The sequence below is a fragment of the Pan paniscus genome, chromosome 22 (genome assembly GCF_029289425.2).
Source record: "Pan paniscus chromosome 22, NHGRI_mPanPan1-v2.0_pri, whole genome shotgun sequence".
In the NCBI taxonomy this organism is placed as follows: Eukaryota; Metazoa; Chordata; class Mammalia; order Primates; family Hominidae; genus Pan; species Pan paniscus.
In genome coordinates this window covers 39,787,102-39,810,046 of record NC_073271.2, presented here as the reverse complement: position 1 = coordinate 39,810,046, position 22,945 = coordinate 39,787,102, and the positions used below count along the sequence as shown (strand labels likewise).

At 54.7% G+C, this 22,945-nt stretch overlaps 1 protein-coding gene across 2 annotated transcripts; it reads right to left on the bottom strand.

Annotated features, from left to right (window-relative positions):
- Positions 1 to 321: 321 nt before the first annotated feature.
- RRP1 (ribosomal RNA processing 1) lies at positions 322 to 14,962 on the bottom strand. Of its 2 annotated transcripts, XM_063601434.1 has the most exons (14): positions 14,715 to 14,951; positions 13,049 to 13,131; positions 11,758 to 11,815; positions 11,083 to 11,168; positions 9,226 to 9,287; positions 6,920 to 7,049; positions 6,776 to 6,840; positions 6,371 to 6,564; positions 4,758 to 4,837; positions 3,809 to 3,906; positions 3,541 to 3,560; positions 2,034 to 2,147; positions 1,004 to 1,100; positions 322 to 909 (listed from the first exon to the last, which is right to left on the bottom strand). In XM_063601434.1, exons 1-14 carry the CDS (start codon positions 14,845 to 14,847, stop codon positions 900 to 902), a joined length of 1,230 nt encoding a protein of 409 aa, XP_063457504.1. In that variant the 5' UTR covers positions 14,848 to 14,951; the 3' UTR covers positions 322 to 899. The 2 variants fall into 2 exon arrangements, with proteins under 2 accessions (XP_063457504.1, XP_003823900.4); XM_003823852.6 differs by lacking the exon at positions 1,004 to 1,100 and having other exon boundaries at positions 14,715 to 14,962.
- Between the last annotated feature and the right edge of the window lie 7,983 nt (positions 14,963 to 22,945).

The following is a 22,945-nucleotide window of genomic DNA, read 5'->3' as shown; positions in this document are numbered from 1 at the left end:
GGTACCCAGGATGGCGGGGCGTTCCTGCCTCCAGGAACAAGGCTCTCGCGGAAGCCAGGTCTTCCCACCACACACACGCTCACCCCGGGCAATCCGGGCCTTACTGGAGCTGAACTCCCTGCACAACTCTAGACCCCAGATTGAGGGGGAAGCAAAAGAGCCCCGTCCAGACAGCCCTGTTAACACCTGGGTGGCTCTGTGAAAGGAGAAATGTCTTGCAAGATTTTTCCACAAACATGAATATAAACCACCACACTGCTCGGAGGCTGGCGCCTGCCACCTCCCACACGTCCGTAGGACACACCCGAAGCGACACTTCCCTGGCAAGGGCTGCGCGGCATTTTATTTTCTGCACCCCCCACAGCGGGGGCGGCCAGTCCTGCTGCAGGCGGAGTTTCAGTCTGCGGAGTTTGACCTTCTGGCCCAAGGTCATCACAGCCACAGGCGGAGGCTCTGGGGAGAGGTCCGGTTCCTGGGATGCCGGCCCCTAATGACGGGCCCCTCTCTCCAGTGCCGCCCTTCCCTCCCGCCTGGCACAGGAGTTCTGGAGCCACGGTCCTGAGTCTACAGAACAGCCCGGTCGGCCTCGTCCCTCGGTGCAAGCGAGGCCTGGCCTCCCTCCCTGCCTGTCCTGGGCCCGGCCACGTCACTCCCTGCGTTTCTTCTTCTTCTCCGGCTCCTGGACATTGGCCGCCTTTGCTCGGGCACTGGTCAGGGGCCGAGGTGTCCTCCTTCTCTGGCGAGCCCCTCTCTGGCCACGGCCCCTGGGCTGATCTCGGAGCAGGGCCCGCTCAGCTGTGCCTGGCTGCTCACCAGCCTCTGCCCGCGCCTCGGGGTCGGCCCCTACACCCCTCCTCCTGCTCCTCTTCCTCTCCATGCCCGGGCTCGGGGGCTCCTTCTCACCTTTCCCTGACAAAACAGCAAGACCCCATGAGCCAGAGAACGCCTACACGGGCTCCTTCCACTTACTCCAACTCAGGCTGAGGATGCCAGCACCACAGACCTGGGAGGACAACACGGCCACAACAGCCAGCCAGACGCATCCCGTGTCCAGTGTGGGCGCCAAGCTCCATCCACACGGCTCAGGACCTCAGCGAGGGCTGACCTCAGAAGGACCAGCGTGAGGACAGGGTCATGAGACCCAGGAGCAAAGGCACAGAGGAGTAGGCAGGACTGGGCTCAAGGTAGAAGGGGAGGTGGAAGAACAGGACGCCAGGCAGTGCCAGGTCCTGAACGCCAGGGCCGACAGCGTTCACACAGCCAAGGGCCGGCTACAAAGAGGAGGCCACTGCCCCATGGGAAATGAGATGGACGGCTTCAATGGCACGGAGCTCTGGGCAAGGGAAGGGGTGAATCCCTAGGCCCTGGAGCCAGTTTAGCATGGAGAGAGTAACAGGGAAGGCTTCCCAGTGTGGGGCAAAGCCACCATGTGCCTCCTCTGCAGCCCATTCTTGCCATGGGCCCCCTGCCCTGCCCGGCACTGTGCTCAACCCCCTCCACTGCAGGTAGGCAGCTCCAGGCCCTGAGTGGTCTGCCACGGACCCAGGGTTGCCCCTGGTGAGGGCATCACATGCCAACCACACTCGTGTGGCCAGAGGCCCGACACGGAAGGCAGCCCCAGAAATCAAGGACAGAAGTGGAGGGAAGAAGGGAAGGGAAGAAGAGGAAGGAAGATGTGGAGAGACTCAGGAATCTCTGGAGGGTGCGGGAGAGGAGCGGACGGGGCTTGGATCTAAGACGGAGGCACGGAAGGAGACAGCCCAGCCAGGAGGATGTCTCCAGACCGGGAGGGAGGGCAGCGCACACAGCTCGGGGGAGCTGCAGACAAGGAAGGTGGGTAGGGGAGGCAGGGAGAGGCCTACAGGAGGGATGCCGAGGACAGGGCATTCCCGGGATGCGTGGATAGCAGGCACCCAGGACGGGGGACTCGGCACTCATGCTTCAGGGGGAGACACTGCAGGTGACCCCCATCCAGGGGACAAGCAAGCAGGTGAGGACGCCGGCTCCATGACTAACACACCCCCTAGTCCTACCTCTCTCCTGCTGCAACCTGAGCAGACGCTTCTGCTTCTTCGTCTTCTTCTGCCGCCTCCCTTCAAGCAGACGCCTGCAGGCCTTCTCTGGGATCTCATCTTCAGGGAAAATGCCTGAGAACCAGGGCAGAAGTCAGGGGGCTCTCGGGGGCTGGGGACTTACGGTTTGAGGCTCGCTGCTTCCAGCAGGCCCCAGCCAGCACCACCTCCCGACAATGTGTGTGAGAAAGTGCCCTGTTCTAATGCCCAGGAGCAGCGTGTTCAGTACCCGCCACAGCTGAAACGAACCAGCTCAGACCCAAGCCCATCTGGAAAAGCCAGTTCCTGGAGCATCCAGGACACAGGTAGAGCATAGAGCATCCACGAACCCAAATGCTTGGGACCAGCAGTGCTTTGAATGTCAGATTGTTTTGGAACGTCTGCATCATATTCACCAGTTCAACATCCCTAACCTGAAAATCCCAAACATAAAACATTGCGACGAGCATTTCCCTGGAGCTTCCTGTCAGCACTCAGCTTTGGACTTGGTGGCATTTTGCATTTGGGGTTTCAGATTAGAGACGCTCAACCTGTACACCAAAGTCTACAGCCTACAATGCCCGTGCTGGCGGCCCAAGGCAACTTTCTGCATCAAAACCTGCCAGATGCACACAATCCTCACGCACCTCACTGACGCGCGCTGTCCTGAAAACCCCAGACGACCAGCCGGGCAACACAGCGAAACCCTGTCTCTACAAAAAATACAACAATTAGCCGGCGTGGTGGCGTGCGCCTGTGGTCCCAGCGACTGGGAGGCTGAGGTGGGAGGATCGCTTGAGACCAGGAGATCGAGGCTGCAGTGAGCTGAATCACACCACTGCACGCCATCCTGGGCAACAGAGCGAGACACCGTCTCAAAAAATAAAAAATAAAAAAACCAAACCCTGGACTACAGCTGATGACGCGCCGGCTGGCGGATGCAGGGGGTGTGATGCTGGGATAGAGGAGCTTCACACAAGGACAGGAAGTGCTGCTGCTGGAGGTCGGCAGGGACATGCAGACATCCACTATAAAATCCTTCCAACTGAGCTGCAGGTCTGAAACTTTTCATAAGGAAACACCAGGGGAAACGCCTACGTCTCTAACCATCGACGCCCACTAGGAAACCATCCTTCCGATAACCTATGCCAGTTCCATCCGCCACGCGCTGCCAAGAACAGACGTGTGCTGCACAACAGACCAGCAGCAGCACCGCGGTCAGTGCTTGGGAGCCCCTGAGGCCAGCACCCCATCTCTCAGGCTCTGGGGCACTCCAATGGACACTCAAGTCTGAGAACCACTCAGCAAAAACCACAAAAACGAGAGCTGTGGAACCCTGCGCCCTGCCTCCCTGTCCCTCAGAAACACCACCAGGCCTCTCTGCAAAGAGACTCCACGTGCTATGAGACCCCTAGAACCAATCCACTCCCACGAGGATGGAGCTCCACCTCCAAGGTGGTGCCACTGTCAGTGCCCGGCCGATCCTCACCTCCTGCCAGGTCCTGCAGCCTGAAAGAGTAAGACAGATACCCACTTACCACAGCTGCGGCTTCCGCAAGAGGAGGAAGCTCCAGCTAGAGTGGCTGCAGGGTCCTAGCCAGGGGAACCCCAGGGGCTGTGGACGGGTCTCAGGGTCCTAGCGGGGATCACCCCGGGGGCTGCGGAAGGGCCCAGGACAAGGCGAAGGCACCCAGATCTGAGGAGGAAAGGGCAACTCCAAGGGGAGCAGGGAGGACGCAGCGCCCTCACACACTCACTTCCGGATCACTTTGTAGAGACGCTTTCTGTTCTGAGAAGGGGTGCTCTGGCGGCTGGCCATTTCAAACAGTCTGTTAGCAACTGCCTCGTAGTCAAACTGTTTCAAAAGAGAGACGTCACAGAGGCAAGGTCAGCCACGCTCTGCGTGCTCCGAGAACGTGGAACCCCCGAGACCCAGCCAGCACTTGGCCCCACTTGCAGGTTCTCCACCTGGCTCACAGGAACACAGCCCACCCTCACTGAGGGTCCTGCAGCTCCACCCACTCGACAGCACAGCGGGCACCACACAAGCTGCGGGCGCACTGGGGGGCACGCACTGCGGGGCACACTCTGGAAGATGCACACTGCGGGGCACACTGTGCAGGGCACATGCCCACCGGTAGCCTGCCTGCAGCTTTACCACTCTAGGAACCACACACAGACAAGCACGAACAAAATAGGTCAATTTGATCAATTTTAACCCAATATAGCCAAATTTTATTCAGTCTGCAGATAATCATATTTAAAACTTAAAACATTTAAGTTTCCAATTTGCCTGAAGTCAGACCCCAATGGCTGAGTGGACTCCTCGCTGGGACCCACAGGCCAGCCGCTTGGCACATGCCATCTCATTCCCCACCAGCACCCCAACGAGGGGGCCACAGGAAATCTGGGGGGCTGCCCATGTGTGAGGCAAGAGCACAGCGTGAGGTGAGGCCAGCCCTGGATAATGCAGTTCTGCCTGAGCCCACCCTCCCAGGCCCCAGCCCCACTCTCAATGATCCCACTCGTCTACAGGCGGGCAGGGTTGGGGCACCCATCCCTCCTTCAAAGCTAACCCCCGTCCGGGTAACTCTCCATGCCAACGGCTGCCATCCTCCCTCCTAACGCCCCCCCTCCTCTTCCAGAGCAAGCGGTAGCACAGGGGGGCAAAGGCTGAGGGCGCAGCCATGAGCCCAAGGCACCCACCTGGAGGACGGGGCCGCCACTGTCCCTGTCGTCACCTGCCTGCTCCTCACCAGCCTCAGGTTCAGCCCTGCAGATGGAGCCTGGAACAAAAGGGACCCCGTGAACCCTACCTGTGCCCAAAGTGTGCTGGCCCCAAACACCCAGGAACGGAGAGCCCGCTCCGTGCACCCTGGTCGGAGCACGGGCACAGGCGGGAAACACCCGGGAACGGACAGCCCGCTCCGTGCACCCTGGTCAGAGCCTGGGCACAGGCATGAAACACCCGGGAACAGAGAGCCCACCCTGCACCCTGGTCAGAACATGGGCACAGGCGGGAAAGCCCACAGCTCAAGGCAGATACTAGGTGCCATGTGACCTCTAATCTCGTATGGACAGGATGAGAGGTGCCACCTCAGGCCTGCAAAGGAAAAAAAGATGTCCCAGGGCACAGGTGCCTACACAGCCCTGAGTGGCTGACTACAAGCTGGCATCTTGGGCAACAAAGGCCATGTCAAAAGTTCAAGAAGTGAGGAGCCTCAGGGTGGCCTGGTCCAGAAGCTGTGGGAGCTGATGTTTCGGCTGGGTGCTCGAGCTAGGCTGGGCATTTGGGGCTTTGATGGCACTGTCTGCAGAAGAAAGGTTTTTGGGCAACAGGCAGCTGTGGGGCAGCATGTGACAAGGGTCTGCTCTGTAGCTGGCAGCAGGGGGCCAGCAGCAGGCACTAGCGGACCTGCCAGGCACCTCAGCTACTGAGAGAGAAGGGCAAGGCAGAGCCCAGGGAGAAGCATACAGGGTGGCCGGGCCAAGTGCTGGGGGCGGTGGGGAGGGGGTCTTCTGATTAGGAAGCCAAGGGGAACAGTGGCCACAGCACTGATTTGGGGCATACTGGGGTCCTGAGCGTGGTCAAAGACACGCCCTCCACAGCACCAGGATGCCACACTTAGAGCTCAGACCACCCAGCAGGCTCGGACAATGAGTGCAGCATCAAAACAAAAAACGGGCCAGGCTGGACCCCACGGCTGCCCCCATAGGCCTCTGGCAGGCAGTGAGGGGCAGGTGAGTACACCTGATGCCCCTCACACACACTGCACACAGAGCAGTCAGGTGCCCTGAGGTCTCAGGCCTGAACCCAGTCATGGTCAATATGGACAGAGCTTGCTGTCCTCTGGGGAGACGGGCCAGGAACGAGGAACACGAGGAGCAAGTGATTCACATCCCGTGCCACAGAGTGACGCTATGGGGAGGACTGCGTCGGGGGCTGGGAGAGGCCAGGAGGCTGAAAGAGTCCAGCCCCAGAGAGTGATGGGGGGAGAGACGGTGGGAGGGACGGAGAGACTCGGCACCAAGGCAGGAACGAGTCTAGGGGGCCAACTGAGCCAGAGGCATGGGTTAGACCGAGGAGCCCAGGGGTACGGAGAGGGCGTGGAGCACATCAGAGGCTGGGGGTTGAGGGGAAACAACATGTGCTTGGTGCCCACAGAAGTCACTCTGGCTTCTATGCTGAGGATGGACTGTGAGGAGGGGCAGAGACAAGGGGACCAGGCAGGAGGTGGCAGGAGCAACCCAGCAGGAGACTGCACTGGCTCAGCCCAGGACAGGCCCCGAGGAGAAGCCAGGCGCAGTGGGACCCCCACCTGCGGGCGGCTTCTCAGACCTCTTCTGGGACAGCGCATCTCCACGCTCACCGCCCTCAGAGGACTCATCACTGTCCGACGCCACCTCCTCATCCTGTGTGTCCAGTTCATTCAGCAGGTCTTCAATGGCAAGCGGGGCCTGCTCCACAATCGTCTCAAAGATGCCTCGAGTGATGTTGTTCAAAACCAAGGAACTGAGGGGCAGAGCCGAGGCCGGCAAGCAGGCCCGTTATGCTGGATTCCCAAGCGGAAGCCGCCGACTCCCCTGCAACCTCTCCCCACCCACACGGCCAGCGGCCACTCTGAGACAGATTCATCCCTCGAGGGAGCAGCACCCCCACAACAGCAGCCCCATGGAAGAACTCAGTGAAGGAGTCGGGCCCGATCAGGCCACCCACCACTTACTCCTTGGTCCGGGCAGCGATTCTGCAGAAGGGGTCGATGAACTTTAGGTTCTGGTCTGCCGTAAGCTACGAGGAAAGCCAGTGGGAGCTCAGTTCCTCCTCCACAAACGCCCAGCTCCACCGCCCCGTCGGAGACCAGCCTCACCTCCTCGGCGCCCACTTTGGTCAGCTCCTCCAGGAAGATCTCGATGAAGTGGCTCTTCACCCCGTTGGGGGCCTGGCTGCTGGGGTGCAGGATCTCAGTCATCAGCAGCTCTAGCAGCTCCTCGATCTGTCTGAGGAAAGAAAAAGCAAATATGACAGGCAGCCTCGACGAGCCCCAAGACAGCCGTGCCCCCCACTCTCCCACGGTTACACGCTCTGATGGGAACCTAAGTGCGGGCAGGCGCCACTGTCTGCAAACATGCCAGCCTTAAAGTCCACACAGATGATATCAACGATCCTGGGTCTCCTCCAGCGCAAAGCAGTCTTGCAGTTAGGGAGTTATGTGACCAGCACCAGCACCAGAACGTATGGCCTGAGTGTGCATGTCAGCTACAAAATGCAGCACATGTAAACATTCAGACAGGCCTTCCCTCTGTCCTCAAGATTGCTAGCAGAGAGAAAGGCTTGGCTGAGACGAGACGCCCTGCCTGGTGTTCCTCTCCACTGTCTCCACTGGGTACCGCTGGGGAAGACACGTCAGGACAGCACAGGCAGAGAAAGGAAGGTGGAGGCCCAGAAAGGGGCCGAGGACCATGAGCCACCTGCTGGCTTCCTGGGCCCTGCCGCACGACGCATTCCATCTGTGACGTCCACCAGAGCTCTCCCTGGCAGGCGGGTTTGATGGCATCACAGGCCCTGGATCTGAAGACTAGACAGCCCCAGAGAATAATCTGTAGCACCTACATGCATCTGGACCTCCTGGGGTGCTTAATAACGCAGCTGCCTAACTCAGATCTGTAAACTGTGTGATCCTTAGGAAGCTCCGTAGCAAGGCTGGAGAATCACTGGTGATGGAAAGGAAAAGTGATGCTCTCTAAGGCTCAGGAAAAACGAGACAGAGGCAAGAACAGGTGCTGAGACCAAGAGGAAGACACACAGATGCGAGGGACCGACTTCCCAGGCCAGTGGCAATGGCGTGGATATTAATGACAGCCTGGTTATGCCTGCAGGAGATCCAAGAGGGCGGGAAGAGCGGACCCCACTGTCAGCACTGGGACCGCAGCAGGCATTGGGGGAAGGCACCGAGGTCTTCCACATGATTCCTGTACTGAATTCTCAGTTACAGGGAGGAAAAGTACTCTTGTAATAATAAGCCAAAAAAAGTTAACACAAGTAAAATCATCCCTTTAACATTTAATTCAGCTTAAGCCATGAGACCCCTATGGGGTAATCCACAATGCTAAGGCCTAGAATGAATGAGACTCCTGGCATCAGAGTCCTGCCAGGGAATACAAGAATGAAAATCCCTCCAAACCAGAGGCACCGCTGCCCTAAATGCAAAATCACCCATGCAACTCAAACCTAGAGAAACTCAGCAGCCACAGTTCAATTCCTGCTGATTCTTTAAAAAAAAAAAAAAAAAAAACCAGAATCTCACTCTATCACCTAGGCTAGAGTGCAGTGGCTCAGTCACAGATCACTGCAGCCTCAAACTCCTGGGCTCAAGAGATCCCCTTAACCCACCATAACCAGCCTGCTAATTCTTTTCTATGCATTTATCTAATTTTTGTACTTTTAGTAGAGACAGGGTTTCACCATGGTGGCCAGGATGGTCTCGATCTCTTGACCTTGTGATCTGCCCGCCTCGGCCTCCCAAAGTGCTGGGATTACAGATGTGAGCCACCGCACCCGGCCAATTTACATATTTTTAGAATTAGGAGCAATTAACATTGCTTACAACTTTGGGAGGCCTAGGCAGGCAGATTGTTTGAGCCCAAGAGTTTGAGACAAGCCTGGGCAACAGGACAGAACTCGTCTCTACCAAAAAAAGATACAAAAATTACGTGGGCCTGGTGGTGCGCATCTGCAGTCCCAGCCAGTTGGGCGGCTGAGGCAGGAGGATCACTTGAGCCCGGGAGGTCAAGGCTGTAGTTGAGCCAAGATCACGCCACTGCACTCCAGCCTAAGCAACAGTGACACCTATTTCAAAAAAACAAAAAGCACTGCTAATGAAGCGGAACATGCCGTGTTTTTATAAGAAGCTCCTCGGCTGGACACCCTTTCATTAAAAAACTCCCTTCTGACTCCCAGTGAGAACTGGCCTCCAAGCCTGAGGATAAATGGCATCATTTCCACAAACACACAAACTGATTTTTACTTTAAAAACTGTCTTCTCTCTAAGCACGATTGGGGGCATGCGTTAATATAAAGGCTGACATCTCCTTATGGCAAAGAATCAAATGACAAACACATGACTGCGGTCCCCGAGAACAGTGTCCCCCCAGAGCAGGCCCGCCGCGCACCCACCTTTCTTCCCAGCCTCGCATCTTCAGAACCTTCAAGGACTCGTTCAGGACCATCCGCATGAGCTGTGACACAGAAGGAGGGTGGCGTTAGCAGAAGCCCAGCCCTACTTCGCCAGACCACCCTTCCCCACGTACCACCATCCGCTGCAGGATAAAGTCACGGCCGTGGTGACCTCTGCCGGCCCCAGCACACAGCCGGCCCCCAGAGCTGCTGACAGACAGACGCTGGAGGACACACCACCACGCCCTCAGAACCCTGGGCTGAGAACACGCCCTATCCCCGGCTCCAAGGCCCCAGCTGGCAGGAAGCAGGTGCATGGGGGGCGGGGGGTAATAGGGGACAGTCCTACGACTCCAGTCCATAAACCGGGGCTGAAACGGAACAGTCCGATTCATAAGGGAGAACCAGGAAAGAGGCACGGCCACCCCCATGGGCGGTGGAGCCCTCCGCAAAACCGGGTCTGAAACATGGCTGGTCCTCACCAAGCTCCCCGCAACGGAGAGAACGTAGCTCACTTCCTCTGCGGTCCGCTACACAGCCCTCCCGCCAAGCCTCACCCGTGAATCAACCTCCAGATCTGCCCCACGATGCCATTTCCCTCCATGGGGCTCAACACCCTTCTGCAGTTGTCCCCCCTTTAGGCTACTGACCCAGCATGCCCACACGCCCAGAGTGGGGTCTGAGCTGCAGTCAGTAGCAGCAGAGGACACGCGGACCCCCAGGAGCCCCGATGACAAAGCACGGCCCAGCAGCCCGGACACTGTTCCTGCGGACACGGGAGGCCTATCCCCCACAACACCCTGCGGTGCCACCGAGGCCGGCCCTGACGCAAGGCTGTGCTGCCGGACTCAGCCACACAAGGGGCACCCAGAAACGAGCCATGGAAAGCAGCAGAACGCATCCATCCAGGGACCCAGCAGCCACATCTCAGCAAAACAGCAGGGTGGCCTCCCTGCAGAGCCCCATTGTCCCTAAGAGTCTGCACTCTGTCCGAGTGCATGGCCGGGCCCCTGGCCTGCCCCGGAGCCTCCTTCCTTCTTGAGCTCCAGGCCTTTCCCGCCCTGGTCTCCACTTCTAGAATCACTGGTATATATGCTGTCTGCACAATCCTGGCCCAAATCTGAGCTGGACACTGAAGCCAGAGTGGCAGATCAACATCTGTCCTCAGTGAGACCCAGACACGGCCCCTTTCAGTGTCCCCATTGGGTGACCGACCCCTACACAGTGACAATGTCCCTGTATCTCAGGCCTGCTCTAAGGTTACAATGACCACCACCTTAGTAACAAGACCTCACGGTTCAACAAGAGGGAAGGAGGGAAGGAGAGAAGCAGGTCCGGGCAGCAACACGCTGCACCTCTAAACCCCAGTGTTCCCCTGTATTCTCAGGGCAAATCAGTGCCCTGAACGGGGATACAATGAGGGAGGAGGGAAAGGAAGTCCCGCTCTGTGACCATCCATCCCAGCCTCGCAGGCTAAGCACTCCAGGGCTCACGCCAGGGAGTGACCGCAGCAGCTCTGCTGTGCCTCCAGACTCACTCTGCCTCTTTGACAAGGTAACAACGGTGTCACCATCGACTCTCACCAGGAGAACAATCGTCACTTTCCTTCTCTGAACCAAAAGTTTGTGTGGTGTTTTAAGGGTCGAATTCCTTGCCCATTCAATGACCCTCAGAGACTGGACAAAGCTGCAGAGTCCTGGTCAGGGACCGCCCAGAGTCTCGGCTCCACCTCCCACCCCTGGCTTCAGGGTCGCACTGCCTCAGGTTGCCTCCCTGCCCAGGTGCCGCCTGTCTCGCTTGGCCAGGCACTGAGACCCACACTGCCCCCGCCCGCCGGCACCCTGGTGGCTGCCTCACCATGTAGAATTTATCCAGGCGCAGCCTGTCAATGCCCGTCCACTCGCGATTCATGGTCTGCCAGAAGGCCTGAAGGAACAGGTGCTCTGGAGAAGGAATAAGCCAGAAGAGAACCACTGAGGAGCACGAAGCCACTCTGGGAAGTGAGGTGAGAATATGGAGGAACCCTTTCTTTACATAGCTATAGATAAAAAATGCTGATGCCCAGGCCCTACCCCCAGAACTGGGTTTTGCTGGACCAGAATCTGGACATCAGGATTTTTAGAGGCTCCTCAAGTGAGTCCCACAGACAGACAGGGTAAGAACTTCTCAACTCTGGTCATCAGAGAACAGAGGAGTCAGAAAAATCAACTGCAGGAACCTCAGGACCATCAGGCGGAATTCAGTCAAATCTCTTGGTGACATTATCCTGGCTTTTCACTTTATTTTTAAAGTGTAAGATATTAGCCCATTAGGCTCGAAATGAGGGTTTTGGGTAAATGAGCTAATCCACGTTGAATACTTACACCAGCACTGCACACGTGCTAAGCACCCACAGACACCAGCTGGTGCTCTCTTGCCCTTAGGCATTCCTTACTCTGGATTTGAGAACACAAACCTCCTGGGTCTGGTGGCTCTGATGCTCAGAGGTTCTGACATCTACAAATGTACCCAACTATGGCAGAGCATACTCACGCGCCTCCGTGGTCTGAAAAGCATGAACGAGTTGGGAAATGGTCCTTCCTAATTCTTCCTGTGTAGGAAACAACAAAAACGCCCTCAGCCCCCGAAGCACCAGGCTCTCACAATGACACACACACAACCACCCACTCACCCACTCACTCACTCACTCATCACAGAGAGTCGGCTTCCAGGAGGTCTCAGCTCAGTGCACTGGAGGTTTCACCCCTGCTCCAAAAGACCCCTCTACAGCCAGGGTCAACAGGCTCTCACACAACCACGGCAGGCCCCTCTACAGCCGGGGTCAACAGCCTCTCACACAACCACGGCAGGCACTGCCCTCTTGACAGGGGCTGTGCCCTAAGCCACAGAGTCATGGTTAAAGAGGGACGTGGGAGAGCGGAAGGGAGCCTTGGGACTCACAGCCCCCTAACCATCAGGAGGAGGAGGGCTGCGAGACCCCATAGATCACTCGCTATCTGCCTACATCACCGCGCCAGGCATCGCCCAGGGTACTTGCTAAGGGACATTTCACAGCCTCCCCTTGATAATTCAATGGGCATGGAATATGGCCCAGGAACCTGAATTTAACTAAGTACCCTCACCACCCAGGAGATTTTGAAGGAGAGCACAAAATTCACAATTTGAGAAACAATGTTTGAAAAAGGCTAGCGGGAGACGTCCTTGTCTCAGGAGACTTGAATTCCGCCCCTTGGTTTCCACTATTTCAGCACTTGTTTGCAACCCAGGACAAACACAAAACCCAGTTTTCACCCATGCCAGTGCTGCTGCAGTGCACGGCTCAGTCAATCACATTAACACCTCAGCAAGTGTAAGACTCACCTAACAAAGGCCCAGGCCCACCAGCCGTGCCGAACCAAGCGTCAAGGCTATACGACCTCCCCACGGTCTCTGGCCATATTAAAACTCGGTCGACCAGGTCGGGCGCGGTGGCTCATGCCTGTAATCCCAGCACTTTGGGAGGCCGAGGCGGGCGATCATGAAGTCAGGAGTTCAAGACCAGCCTGACCAACATGATGAAACTCTGTCTCTACTAAAAATACAAAAAATTAGCCAGGCATGGTGGCAGGTACCTGTACTCCCAGCTACTCGGGAGGCTGAGGCAGGAGAATTGCTTGAAACCGGAAGGCTGAGGTTGCAGTGAGCCGAGATTGAGCCACTGCACTCCAGCCTGGGCAACAAGAGCGAAACTCCGACTTAAAAAAAAAGAAAAACTGGGTTGACCAGATGCCCATCCATCCTCCCCCGCTGCTTCTGTACCTGCTCTGCTGCTCCCCCCACTCACCTGGAGGAGTGGCTTGTCCTGCATCCACATGCAATAAAACAGTCCTTTCCACACCTTCAGCAGCTCATCGTGCGTAAAACCACCTGCATCAAAACAGCAACGGTTGGACCAAATGAATCCCACACCTTCGAGTGCCAGAAAGGAAGCCACAGAAACATGACTGCCTGAATGAGACCAAAGTCCCACTTACGGTAAAGGCAACTGGGGGGCAGAATCTGGCCCTCCCCTTCAAACAATCCTTCTAACCCAGAACCTGGCACGCCTGTGGCTATGCGGCTACTCCAGGTAACTGCTACTTCACGCACACAGTAAAACCGACTGAGATCTACAAGGTATCAGGCACCATACTCCATTTTGGAAATTCAAAATTGCGAACCTTGACCGTTTCCTAAGCTGGACAGTGGCCACAAGGTTAATCTGTTGGTGATAATTCATCCAGCATTACACTGAGGGCTTCTGCACTTTCCTGTAATATATCTCAAATACTAAAAGAAGAAAGTGAACTCAGGCATTCAGACTACGAGAGAAACAGAAATTACTGAGGCCAGGTGCGGTGGCTCATGCCTGTACTCCCAGCACTTTGGAATTGAGTGCTGAGGCAGGATCACTTAAGGCCAGGAGTTCAAGACCAGCCTGGGCAACATAGGAAGACCCCAATTTGTACAAAAAATACAAAACTTAGCTGGCCTGGTGGCACGGTGCCAGCAGTCCCAGCTATTGGGGAGGCTGAGATGGGAGGCTCACTTGAGCCTGGGAGGTAGAGGCTGCAGTGAGCTGTAATCGTGCCAATGCACTCCTCCACCACGGATGACAGTGAGGTCTCACTCACAAAAATAACAAAAAATTTTAATTTAAAACATTACTCAGTTGACATTCACTGAAGTCCTATGTGTCTGGCAACCTGTTCCTGTAGCAGTGGTTCTCAGGCTGAGTGTGGGGAGCAGAAGCACTTGAACAGCTTCATAAAGCAGATGCTAGTCCTGATTTGGTAGGGCTGGGATCCTAGAACTTGCATTTCTTTCTTTTCTTTTGCGATGGAAATGGAGTCTTGCTATGTTGCCCAGGCTGGACTCCTGGGCTTTTGTGATCCTCCCCCATCGACATGCCAAGTAGCTGGGATTACAGGCTTGGGCCACTGCGCCCGGCATAGAACGTGTATTTCTAACAAATGTCCAGGGGATGCTACTGCTGTTGGGGGACCACGCTCGGAGAACCACCGGGTACCATGAACAAGAAGTAGATTCTCGGCCCTCAGAGAGGTACCCTCGAGTGGAAATCCGAAAACAATCCAATAATTAACGCAAACAGAAAACTGCAAACAGTGGGAAATGCTGCCATGAGGGAAAAATACTGGGTGCCCAAACAGCAGGGCAGCAGGAGTACATGGTCTACTGGAGGGAGGGGACGCCTGAGCTAGGAAAGGGGTTAGGGGGCTGGGGAGGAGCGTTCTCGCAGAGGGACCAGAAGTCACCGCACCACGAGGGAAAGCGGCGGCGGGGGCCGTGGGCCGGTAACAGCGGGAACAGGCCCGTGGACCCCGCCTGCCCGGCCCGGCCACGTGGAGGTTCCACAGGGCTCGGAGGGCCCCCAGCTCCGGCCGCCGCCGCCCACACCCGCACCAGCCCAGCCAGCCCCCGAGACGCCAGCCGCCCACACCCCCGCCAACCTGCGGCCCGCTGAGTCCTGGCGACGATGTATTTCCGGAGCTTCCTCACCGCCCGGTCCCGGGTCACCTGCTCATTCCCCGCCAGGCGCTGAGCCAGCTGGATCTCAGGCGGGAGCTGCACGCGCGAAACCATGACGCCGACGGCCGAGACCCCCCGTCCCGGAGTCGCCTGGTACCCAGCACACTGAGCACGCGCCTCCTGCGCCCGCCTCCTCCTGGCCCCGGCGCGTGGCGTGACGTCACAGCCCGCGACACCGCCCAGGCGCACGCCACCGCCGCGCAGTGGCCGAGCCGCGCAACTGCAGCCCCCGGAGGCCGAAGGCTACAGAGGGGGCGCGCGCTCCCTGCCTGTGCGCATGGGCGGAACCAGCGAGCGCGCGCCTGCGCCTGCGCCTCGCTGGGGCTGCGGTGGGTCGGGATTCTGAGGCAAAAATCTGTTGTTTTTAATCTCATTTTATTTATAACCCCACTTGTATTTTTTTCCTGAGACAGGGTCTCGCTCTGTTACCCACGCTGGAGTGCAAGGCGCGATCTCGGCTCACTGCAGCCTCTGCCTTGCGGGCTCCAGGGATCCCCCAGCCTCAGCCTCCCGAGGAGCTGGGACCACGGGCGCCACCACTGTCGGCTCGAAACTTTTATTTTTAAAACCAGGGGTGTGCCGGGCGCGGTGGCTCACGCCTGTAATTCCAGCACTTTGGGAGGCTGAGGCGGGTGGATCACGAGGTCAGGAGTTTGAGACCAGCCTGACCAACATGGTGAAACCCTGTCTCTACTAAAAATACAAAAATTAGCCAGGCGTAGTGGCGGGCGCTTGTAATCCCAGCTACTCAGGAGGCTGAGGCAGGAGAATTGCTTGAATCCGGGAGGCGGAGGTTGCAGTGAACCGAGATTGCGCCGCTGCACTCCAGCCTGGGCGACGACAGAGTGAGACTCTGTCTCAAAAAACAAAACAAAAAAAAACCGGGGAGGCTGCATTTGGCCTAGGGCCATAGTTTGACATACCCTGAAGCAGAAAAATGTTCTTTATTTTTAGAAATAACTGCAGAACTTTTTGGTAAAGGTGACCTGTTATGATGTCTGTAATTCATTCTGCAAAAAAGTAAATCATTACACGCACATATGTGTATGCAGATAAGCAACTATGGCACACTGTTAACAATTGTGGCGTTGGCCGGGCGCGGTGGCTCACGCCTGTAATCCCAGCACTTTGGGAGGCCGAGGCGGGCGGATCATGAGGTCAGGAGATCGAGACCATCCTGGTTAACACGGTGAAACCCCGTCTCTACTAAAAACACATAAAATTAGCTGAGCGTGGTGGCAGGCGCCTGTAGTCCCAGCTACTCAGGAGGCTGAGGCAGGAGAATGGCGTGAACCCCGGAGGCGGAGCTTGCAGTGAGCCGAGATCGCGCCACTGCACCCCAGCCTGGGTGACAGAGTGAGACTCCGTCTCAAAAAAATACAATTGTGGCGTCTACAGGTCTTCATTGACCTATCTTCTGACATTTTCTATGTATGAAATTTTTCATAAGAAGTTGAAAAGGCTGGGAGTGGTGGCTCATGCCTGTAATCCCAACCATCACTTGGGGAGGCCAAAGCAGGTGGATCACCTGAGGTCAGGAGTTTGAGACCATCCTGGCCAACATGATGAAACCCCATCTCTACTAAAAATACAAAAATTAGCTGGGTGTGGTGGCGAGCACCTGTAATCCCAGCTACTCAGGAGGCTGAGGGAGGAGAATTGCTTGAACACAGGAGGCGGAGATTGCAGTGAGCCAAGATCATGCCACTGCACTCCAGCCTGGGCGACAGATTTTGAAACTCTGTCTAAAAAAAAAAAAAAAAAAAAAAAAAGTTAGGAAACATTTAGCAACTGGTTTTAGAATCTGAATTAGTTCTTTTTGTTGTTGTTGTTGTGGTTGAGACAGAGTTTCGCTCTGTTGCCCAGGCTGGAGTGCAGTGGCACGATCTTGGCTCACTGCAACCTCCACCTCCAGGATTCAAGCAATTTCTGGCTGATTTTTGTGTTTTTAGTAGAGATGGGGTTTCACCATGTTGGCCAGGCTGATCTCGAACTCCTGACCTCAGGTGATCGGGCTGCCTCGGCCTCCCCAAAGTGCTGGGATTACAGGCGGGAGCCACTGCACCCGGCCAGCCTCTCCTCTTCTTATGAGGACACCAGTCAGTGGACTTAGGCCTGCCTTAATTTAGCATGACCTCATGTTAACTAACCATGTCTGGAAAGACCCGTTTTCCAACTTAAGGCCACATTCCGAGGTTCCAGCGGACATGACTTTCCGGGGGACAAGCACGAATGAGAAGAGGCCCTGCACTCACACAGTGGGTATGTCGCACACACACAGTGGGTATGTCACGCACAGTGGGCATGTTGCACGTACACAGTGGGCATGTCAGGCGCACAGTGGGTATGTTGCACGCACACAGTGGGTATGTTGCACGCACACAATGGGCATCTCAGGTGCACAGTGGGTATGTCAGGCGCACAGTGGGTATGTCTCGCACATAGTGGGTATATCAGGAACATGGTGGGTATGTCACACCCAGCTGCTGAGAACAGGGTGGGAGGGACTAAGCTGTACTAGGAGGGTGAAGTTGTGCACTGGGGGCCACACCTTCACACCAGGCTCGAGATGCCAGGCTTCAGACGGAAAGGACATGGCAGGTGGTCTCCAAAGATATGGAAGACTAAGATTTGGAAATCGAATAAAGTGGCTTTAAAAAATGTCTTCTCGGGCTGGGCGTGCTGGCTCATGCCTGTAATCCCAGCACTTTGGGAGGCTGAGGCGGGGATCATGAGGTCAGGAGATCCAGATCTCGTCGGTGAAACCCGTCTCTACTAAAAACACAAAAAATTAGCTGGGTGTGGTGGCGGGAGCCTGTAGTCCCAGCTACTTGGGAGGCTGAGGCAGGAGAATGGCATGAACCTGGGAGGCAGAGCTTGCAGTGAGCCGAGATAGCACCACTGCACTCCAACCTGGGCGACAGAGTGAGACTCCGTCTCAAAAAAAAAAAAAAATCTCTTCTGCTGGCATGACCTGTTGAAGGCAGAAACAAAAACACTCTCCAGGGTAACCTCCTCCCCTCCTTTTTTTTTTTGACAGAGTCTTGCTCTGTCACCCAGGCTGGAGTGCAGTAGCGTGATCTCAGCTCACTGCAACCTCCGCCTCCCAGGTTCAAGTGTCTCCTGTGTCAGCCTCTCGAGTAGCTGCGACTACGGGCGCCCACCACCACACCTGGCTAATTTTTGCATTTTTAGTAGAGACAGGGTTTCGCCATGTTGCCCGGGCTGGTCTTGAACTCCTGACCTCAAGTGATCAGCCCACCTCAGCCTCCCACAGTGCTGGGATTACAGGCGTGAGCCACCACGCCTGGCCACAGTATAACCCATTTCTGACTGAAAGTCACACTAGGGCTCAGCCTTAAGGAAAACTAAGTTTAAACCTCTTTTTCACTGTATTTTCTCTTTTTCCCCCGGGGTAGAGGTGGAGACAAGAAAACATGACGTGGTTTTTAATGAATATTAAAGACCAAAATTTCAAATTTTTAAATGGCCTGAAATGTCCCACTACTTTTATTTTATTTTATTTTATTTTTTTTTTAAGAGACAGAGTTTCACTCTATCTCCCAGGCTGGAATGCAGTGTTGCAATCACAGCTCACTGCAGCCTCGACCTCCAGGGCTCAAGTGATCCTCCCACCCCAGCCTTCTGAATAGCTGGGACCACAGGTGTGCATCACCTCAGCTAGCTAATTTTTTATTTTTTTGTAGAGATGGTGTGTTAGTCAGGGTTTTCTAGAAGGACAGAACTAATAGGATATATATACATATATATCCTATTATATATATATATATATATATATATATACACACAAAGGGGAGTTTATTAATTATTAACTCTCACGATCACAAGGTCCCACAGTAGGCTGTTTGCAAGCTGAGGAGCAAGGAGAGCCAGTCTGAGTCCCAAAACTGAAGAACTTGGAGTCCGATGTCCGAGGGCAGGAAGCATCCAGCACAGGAGAAAGATGTAGGCTGGGAGACTAGGCCAGTCTCGTCTTTTTACATTTTTCTGCCTGCTTTATATTCTAGCCTTGCTGGCAGCTGATTAGATAGTGCCCACCCAGATTAAGGGTGGGTCCGCCTTTCCCAGCCACTGACTCAAATGTGAATCTCCTTTGGCAACACCCTCACAGACACACCCAGGATCAGTACTTTGCGTCCTTCAGCCCAATCAAGTTGACACTCAGTATGAACCATCACAGATGGGGTCTCATTACCTTGCACAGTCTGATCTTGAACTCCTGGGCTCAAGCGACCCTCCCACTTTGGTCCCCCAAAGTGCTGGGATTACAGGCATGAGCCATCATGCCTGGCTGCCACTATTCATTTTCCTGATTGGTGATATGTTCTCGAGAATTATGAGTCAAGGGCTTAGCCTCAGGCTTATCTACTGTGGGTCAAACAATGCATGAACATGTTCAGAGGTGTTTGAACCAGAGCGACTCCATCTTGAATAGGAGCTGGGTAAAATGAGGCTGAGACCTACTGGGCTGCATTCCCAGATGGTTAAGGCCTTCTTAGTCACAGGATGAGACAGGAGGTCGGTACAAACTACAGGCCATAAACACCTTGCTGATAAAACAGGTTGCAGTAAAGGAGCCGGCTAAAACCCACCAAAACCAAGATGGCCACAAGAGTGGCCTCTGGTCATCCTCACTGCTACACTCCCACCAGCACCATGACAGTTTACAGATACCATGGCAACATCAGGAAGTTACCCTATATGGTCTAAAAAGGGGAGGCATGAATAATCCACCCCTTGTTTAGCATGTCATCAAAAAAAACCATAAAAATGGGCAACCAGCAGTCCTCAGGGCTGCTCTATGGAATAGTCATTCTCTTATTCCTCTACTTTCTTAATAAACTTGCTTTCACTTTTCTCTGTGGACTTGCCCTGAATTCTTTCTTGTGAGAGATCCAAGAACCCTCTCTTGGGGTCCGGATCGGGACCCCTTTCCTGTAACAGTGTCAAGCAGGCCATGCTCTTAGAAGCTCATCCAGTTTCTGTTGTGGTCCTGCTCAGTCATCCTACAGCAAGACCTGGTCACACACTGATGTGCTGGGTACCACATCCCTATGACATAGCCCACAGCGCACTGCACACCCGCCGCTGACTGATCTGTCCGTCCCGGTGCCCGTGCAGGATGAGAGTTTAATGACACTCCTGCCACCATCTTGCCCTTGTGTGTTCCGAATGCTGCTGAAGACCTGGGTTCTGAGCGGTTTTCCTCGTATTGGGTCCCACAGGCAAGTGCCCCGCGGGCCTCCCTCCCAGGCTCACTGGTTGTTTCCCTCATTTTCTTTCTTTTCTCCCCACACTTGCATACTTGCAGTAGGAGCTCTTCAACAGCCAACGCAGACATATGAAAGGGACGTGTGAGTAAGGCGCACAGCCAGATGCGAGGGTGAATGGTTCGTGCACGGTCTCAGGCCTTTGTCCTTGGAAGCCACTAGCTTTTGCGAAATCCTCAAATAGAAATGTGGAGAGTACTGGCATTCACGTTGCCATGTCGCAACCTGAGTAGAAGTCTGCAGGGCTTTGGATCTACCGGCAGCTTTTGGAAGAAGGCAGGGCTTGCAGTGGGAAAGAAAGGCAGCTGAAACACAAGCTCAGCAAACAGGAAGGACCTGAGGTCCACTGGGACATCCTGCAACAGAGGGGTTTGACCTCCTTAGCCCACCACGTCAGCAGTTTCCGCACCAGGCAGAGCTCCCCATAGCATCACCTGCAGGTTCATGAACAGGGTGCCAGGATGGGGCCCACAGTCCCCCTGCAGCGCCTGGTGCCCACAGCCCCCAACACCTATTGCTTGGGCTGAGACCCTCTGATGTCTAGAATTTAATTAACAACAAATTCTCATGATGAAACTCTTGCATAATGGAAACACAAACAACTGATTGGAACCAGGAACAGGTGTATGAGTCACCTGCTTAGGAGTATTAACAGGAAGCCCAAAAAAATCCCCAAGAAACCTGATCAGCATGCTGAGGAAGAAGGCACATGGAAGAAAAATCAAGCAATCAAACACACTAGGTTTCTACTGACCCTGGGGAAATCCAAGATTTCAAAAGTGAGATTCTGAAATAGTTTAGATTTCAAACTTTGATTCTTCTGAATACAGATTTCAAATGTAAGTGATGTTCAAAGTCTCTGAGGTGCCCCCAGGTCTTGTCAGTCCTTCCTTCCTTTCTTCCTTGTTGAAGGAAGAAGCTGAGGCAGAATTGATGTAGAGACTGTGCATGGGCTAAAGTTGAGGACAGCAAGACACACTTCCACATTGCCTTGGTGAGAGCTGCTTTTGACCTTCATGACAGCAGGGTTTTGTTTGTTTGTTTGTTTGTTTGTTTTAGACGGAGTTTCACTCCTGTTGCCCAGGCTGGAGTGCAGTGGCACAATCTCGGCTCGCTGCAACCTCAGCCTCCCAGGTTCAAGTGATTCTCCTGCCTCAGCCTCCCAAGTAGCTGGGATTACAGGTGCCAGACACCATGCTCAGCTAATTTTTTTGCATTTTTAGTAGAGACGGGGTTCCATCATGTTGGCCAGGCTGGTCTCGAACTCCTGACCTAAGGTGATCCACCTGCTTTGGCCTCCCAAACTGCTGGGATTACAGGTGTGAGCCATCACGCCCAGCCGACAAGCAGGTTTTTAAAGGCAAAAGGGGGACAAGGAGCAGGCTGATACAAAATTGTCTATCAGGAATTCTCATTGGTTTACAGAAATAATATTGATTAGTGATTGGCTATACATTGTATGGGATTACGGTGTCCTGTATGCAGCATCCTTAGGTTCACTTACAGCTACTTGTGGTGAGAGGAAGCAGTCTCCAGAGATGGTGACACAGCTCTAGGAGAAACAGCATGTGATTGCTGTCTCATTTTAATTTCTCTCTGGGCCCGATAACTTAAAAGGGTTCACTTTCAGCCGGGCCTGGTGGCTCACTCCTGTAATTCCAGCACTTTGGGAGGCCGAGGCAGGCGGATCCCGAGGTCAGGAGATCGAGACCATTCTGGCCAACATGGTGAAACCCTGTCTCTACTAAAAATACAAAAAAATTAGCCGGGCATGGTGGCGGGTGCCTGTAGTCTCAGCTACTTGGGAGGCTGAAGCAGGAGAATGGTGTGAACCCAGGAGGAGGAGCTTGCAGTGAGCCAAGATCGCGCCACTACACTCCAGCCTGGGTGACAAGAGCGAGACTCCATCTCAAAAAAAAAAGGGGGTTCATTTTCCTCAGATAAGAAATATTCATAATTTTTTTCTTTCTCATTCTCTAAGTGGGGAGACAAGGTATTTGGTCTTGTCCCCTTGCCTTCAGTAAATGAAAAACTCTGGCATCAAAGAATGGGAGGTAAAAGTCAGCATGGTTGGGCGTGATGGCTCATGCCTGTAATCCCAGCACTTTGGGAGGCCAAGGTGGGACCGCCCAACAGGTTCTTCCTGCCTGCTGTACAAAGGCCATGGCACTGAAGAAAAGAAAGTTAAAAGAAAGCGGTGGCTCACACCTATAATCCCGGCACTTTGGGAAGCCAAGGGGGGTGAATCACCTGAGGTCAGGAGTTTTGAGACCAGCCTGGGCAACATGGTGAAACCTTGTCTCTACTAAAAATACAAAAATTAGCCAGGCACGGAGATGCATGCCTATAATCACACTTACTTGGGAGGCTGAGGCAGGAGAATCGCTTGAACCCGGGAGGCAGAGGTTGCAGTGAGCCAAGATTGCACCACTGCACTCCAGCCTGGGCGACAGAGGGAGACTCTGTCTCAAAAAAAAAAAAAAGTGAATTGATGTGAAGCTGGCCTGGCCATGCCACAAGGGAGATGGAGTAATTATTCAAATCAACCTCATCACAGGCCTGTGGGTTAGGGTTTTTCAAAGGTGGTTTGGGGGAAGGGGTTGGGGTGGCTAGGCAATGAGTGCTTGCTGCTGACCGAGTGGGTCGGAGATGACACCATGGGAAGCTGTCCTTTTGCACTGAGTTGCTTCTGGGAGGGGCCACAGGAGCCATGGTCAGTGGGTCCAGGTAGAGCCATGGGTGTCAGACATGCCCAAAACCTGCAAAAGTATCTCAAAAGGCCAGTCTACGATAGCGACATTAACTGCAGGACTAACTGGGGAGGTTGCTGTCCTGTGACCTCCAGAATAATGGCTGGCAAT

What these genes read in the sequence shown, in the direction of transcription:
- RRP1 (XM_003823852.6), bottom strand. Translation starts at nt 14,847, where the DNA reads ATGGTTTCGCGCGTGCAGCTCCCGCCTGAGATCCAGCTGGCTCAGCGC. An exon ending in CAGGACTCAGCGGGCCGCAG is followed by an intron (nt 13,132 to 14,714) that starts GTTGGCGGGGGT and finishes GTTTTGATGCAG; the next exon opens with GTGGTTTTACGCACGATGAG. An exon ending in GTGGCGGCCCCGTCCTCCAG is followed by an intron (nt 3,907 to 4,757) that starts GTGGGTGCCTTG and finishes CTTTTGAAACAG; the next exon opens with TTTGACTACGAGGCAGTTGC.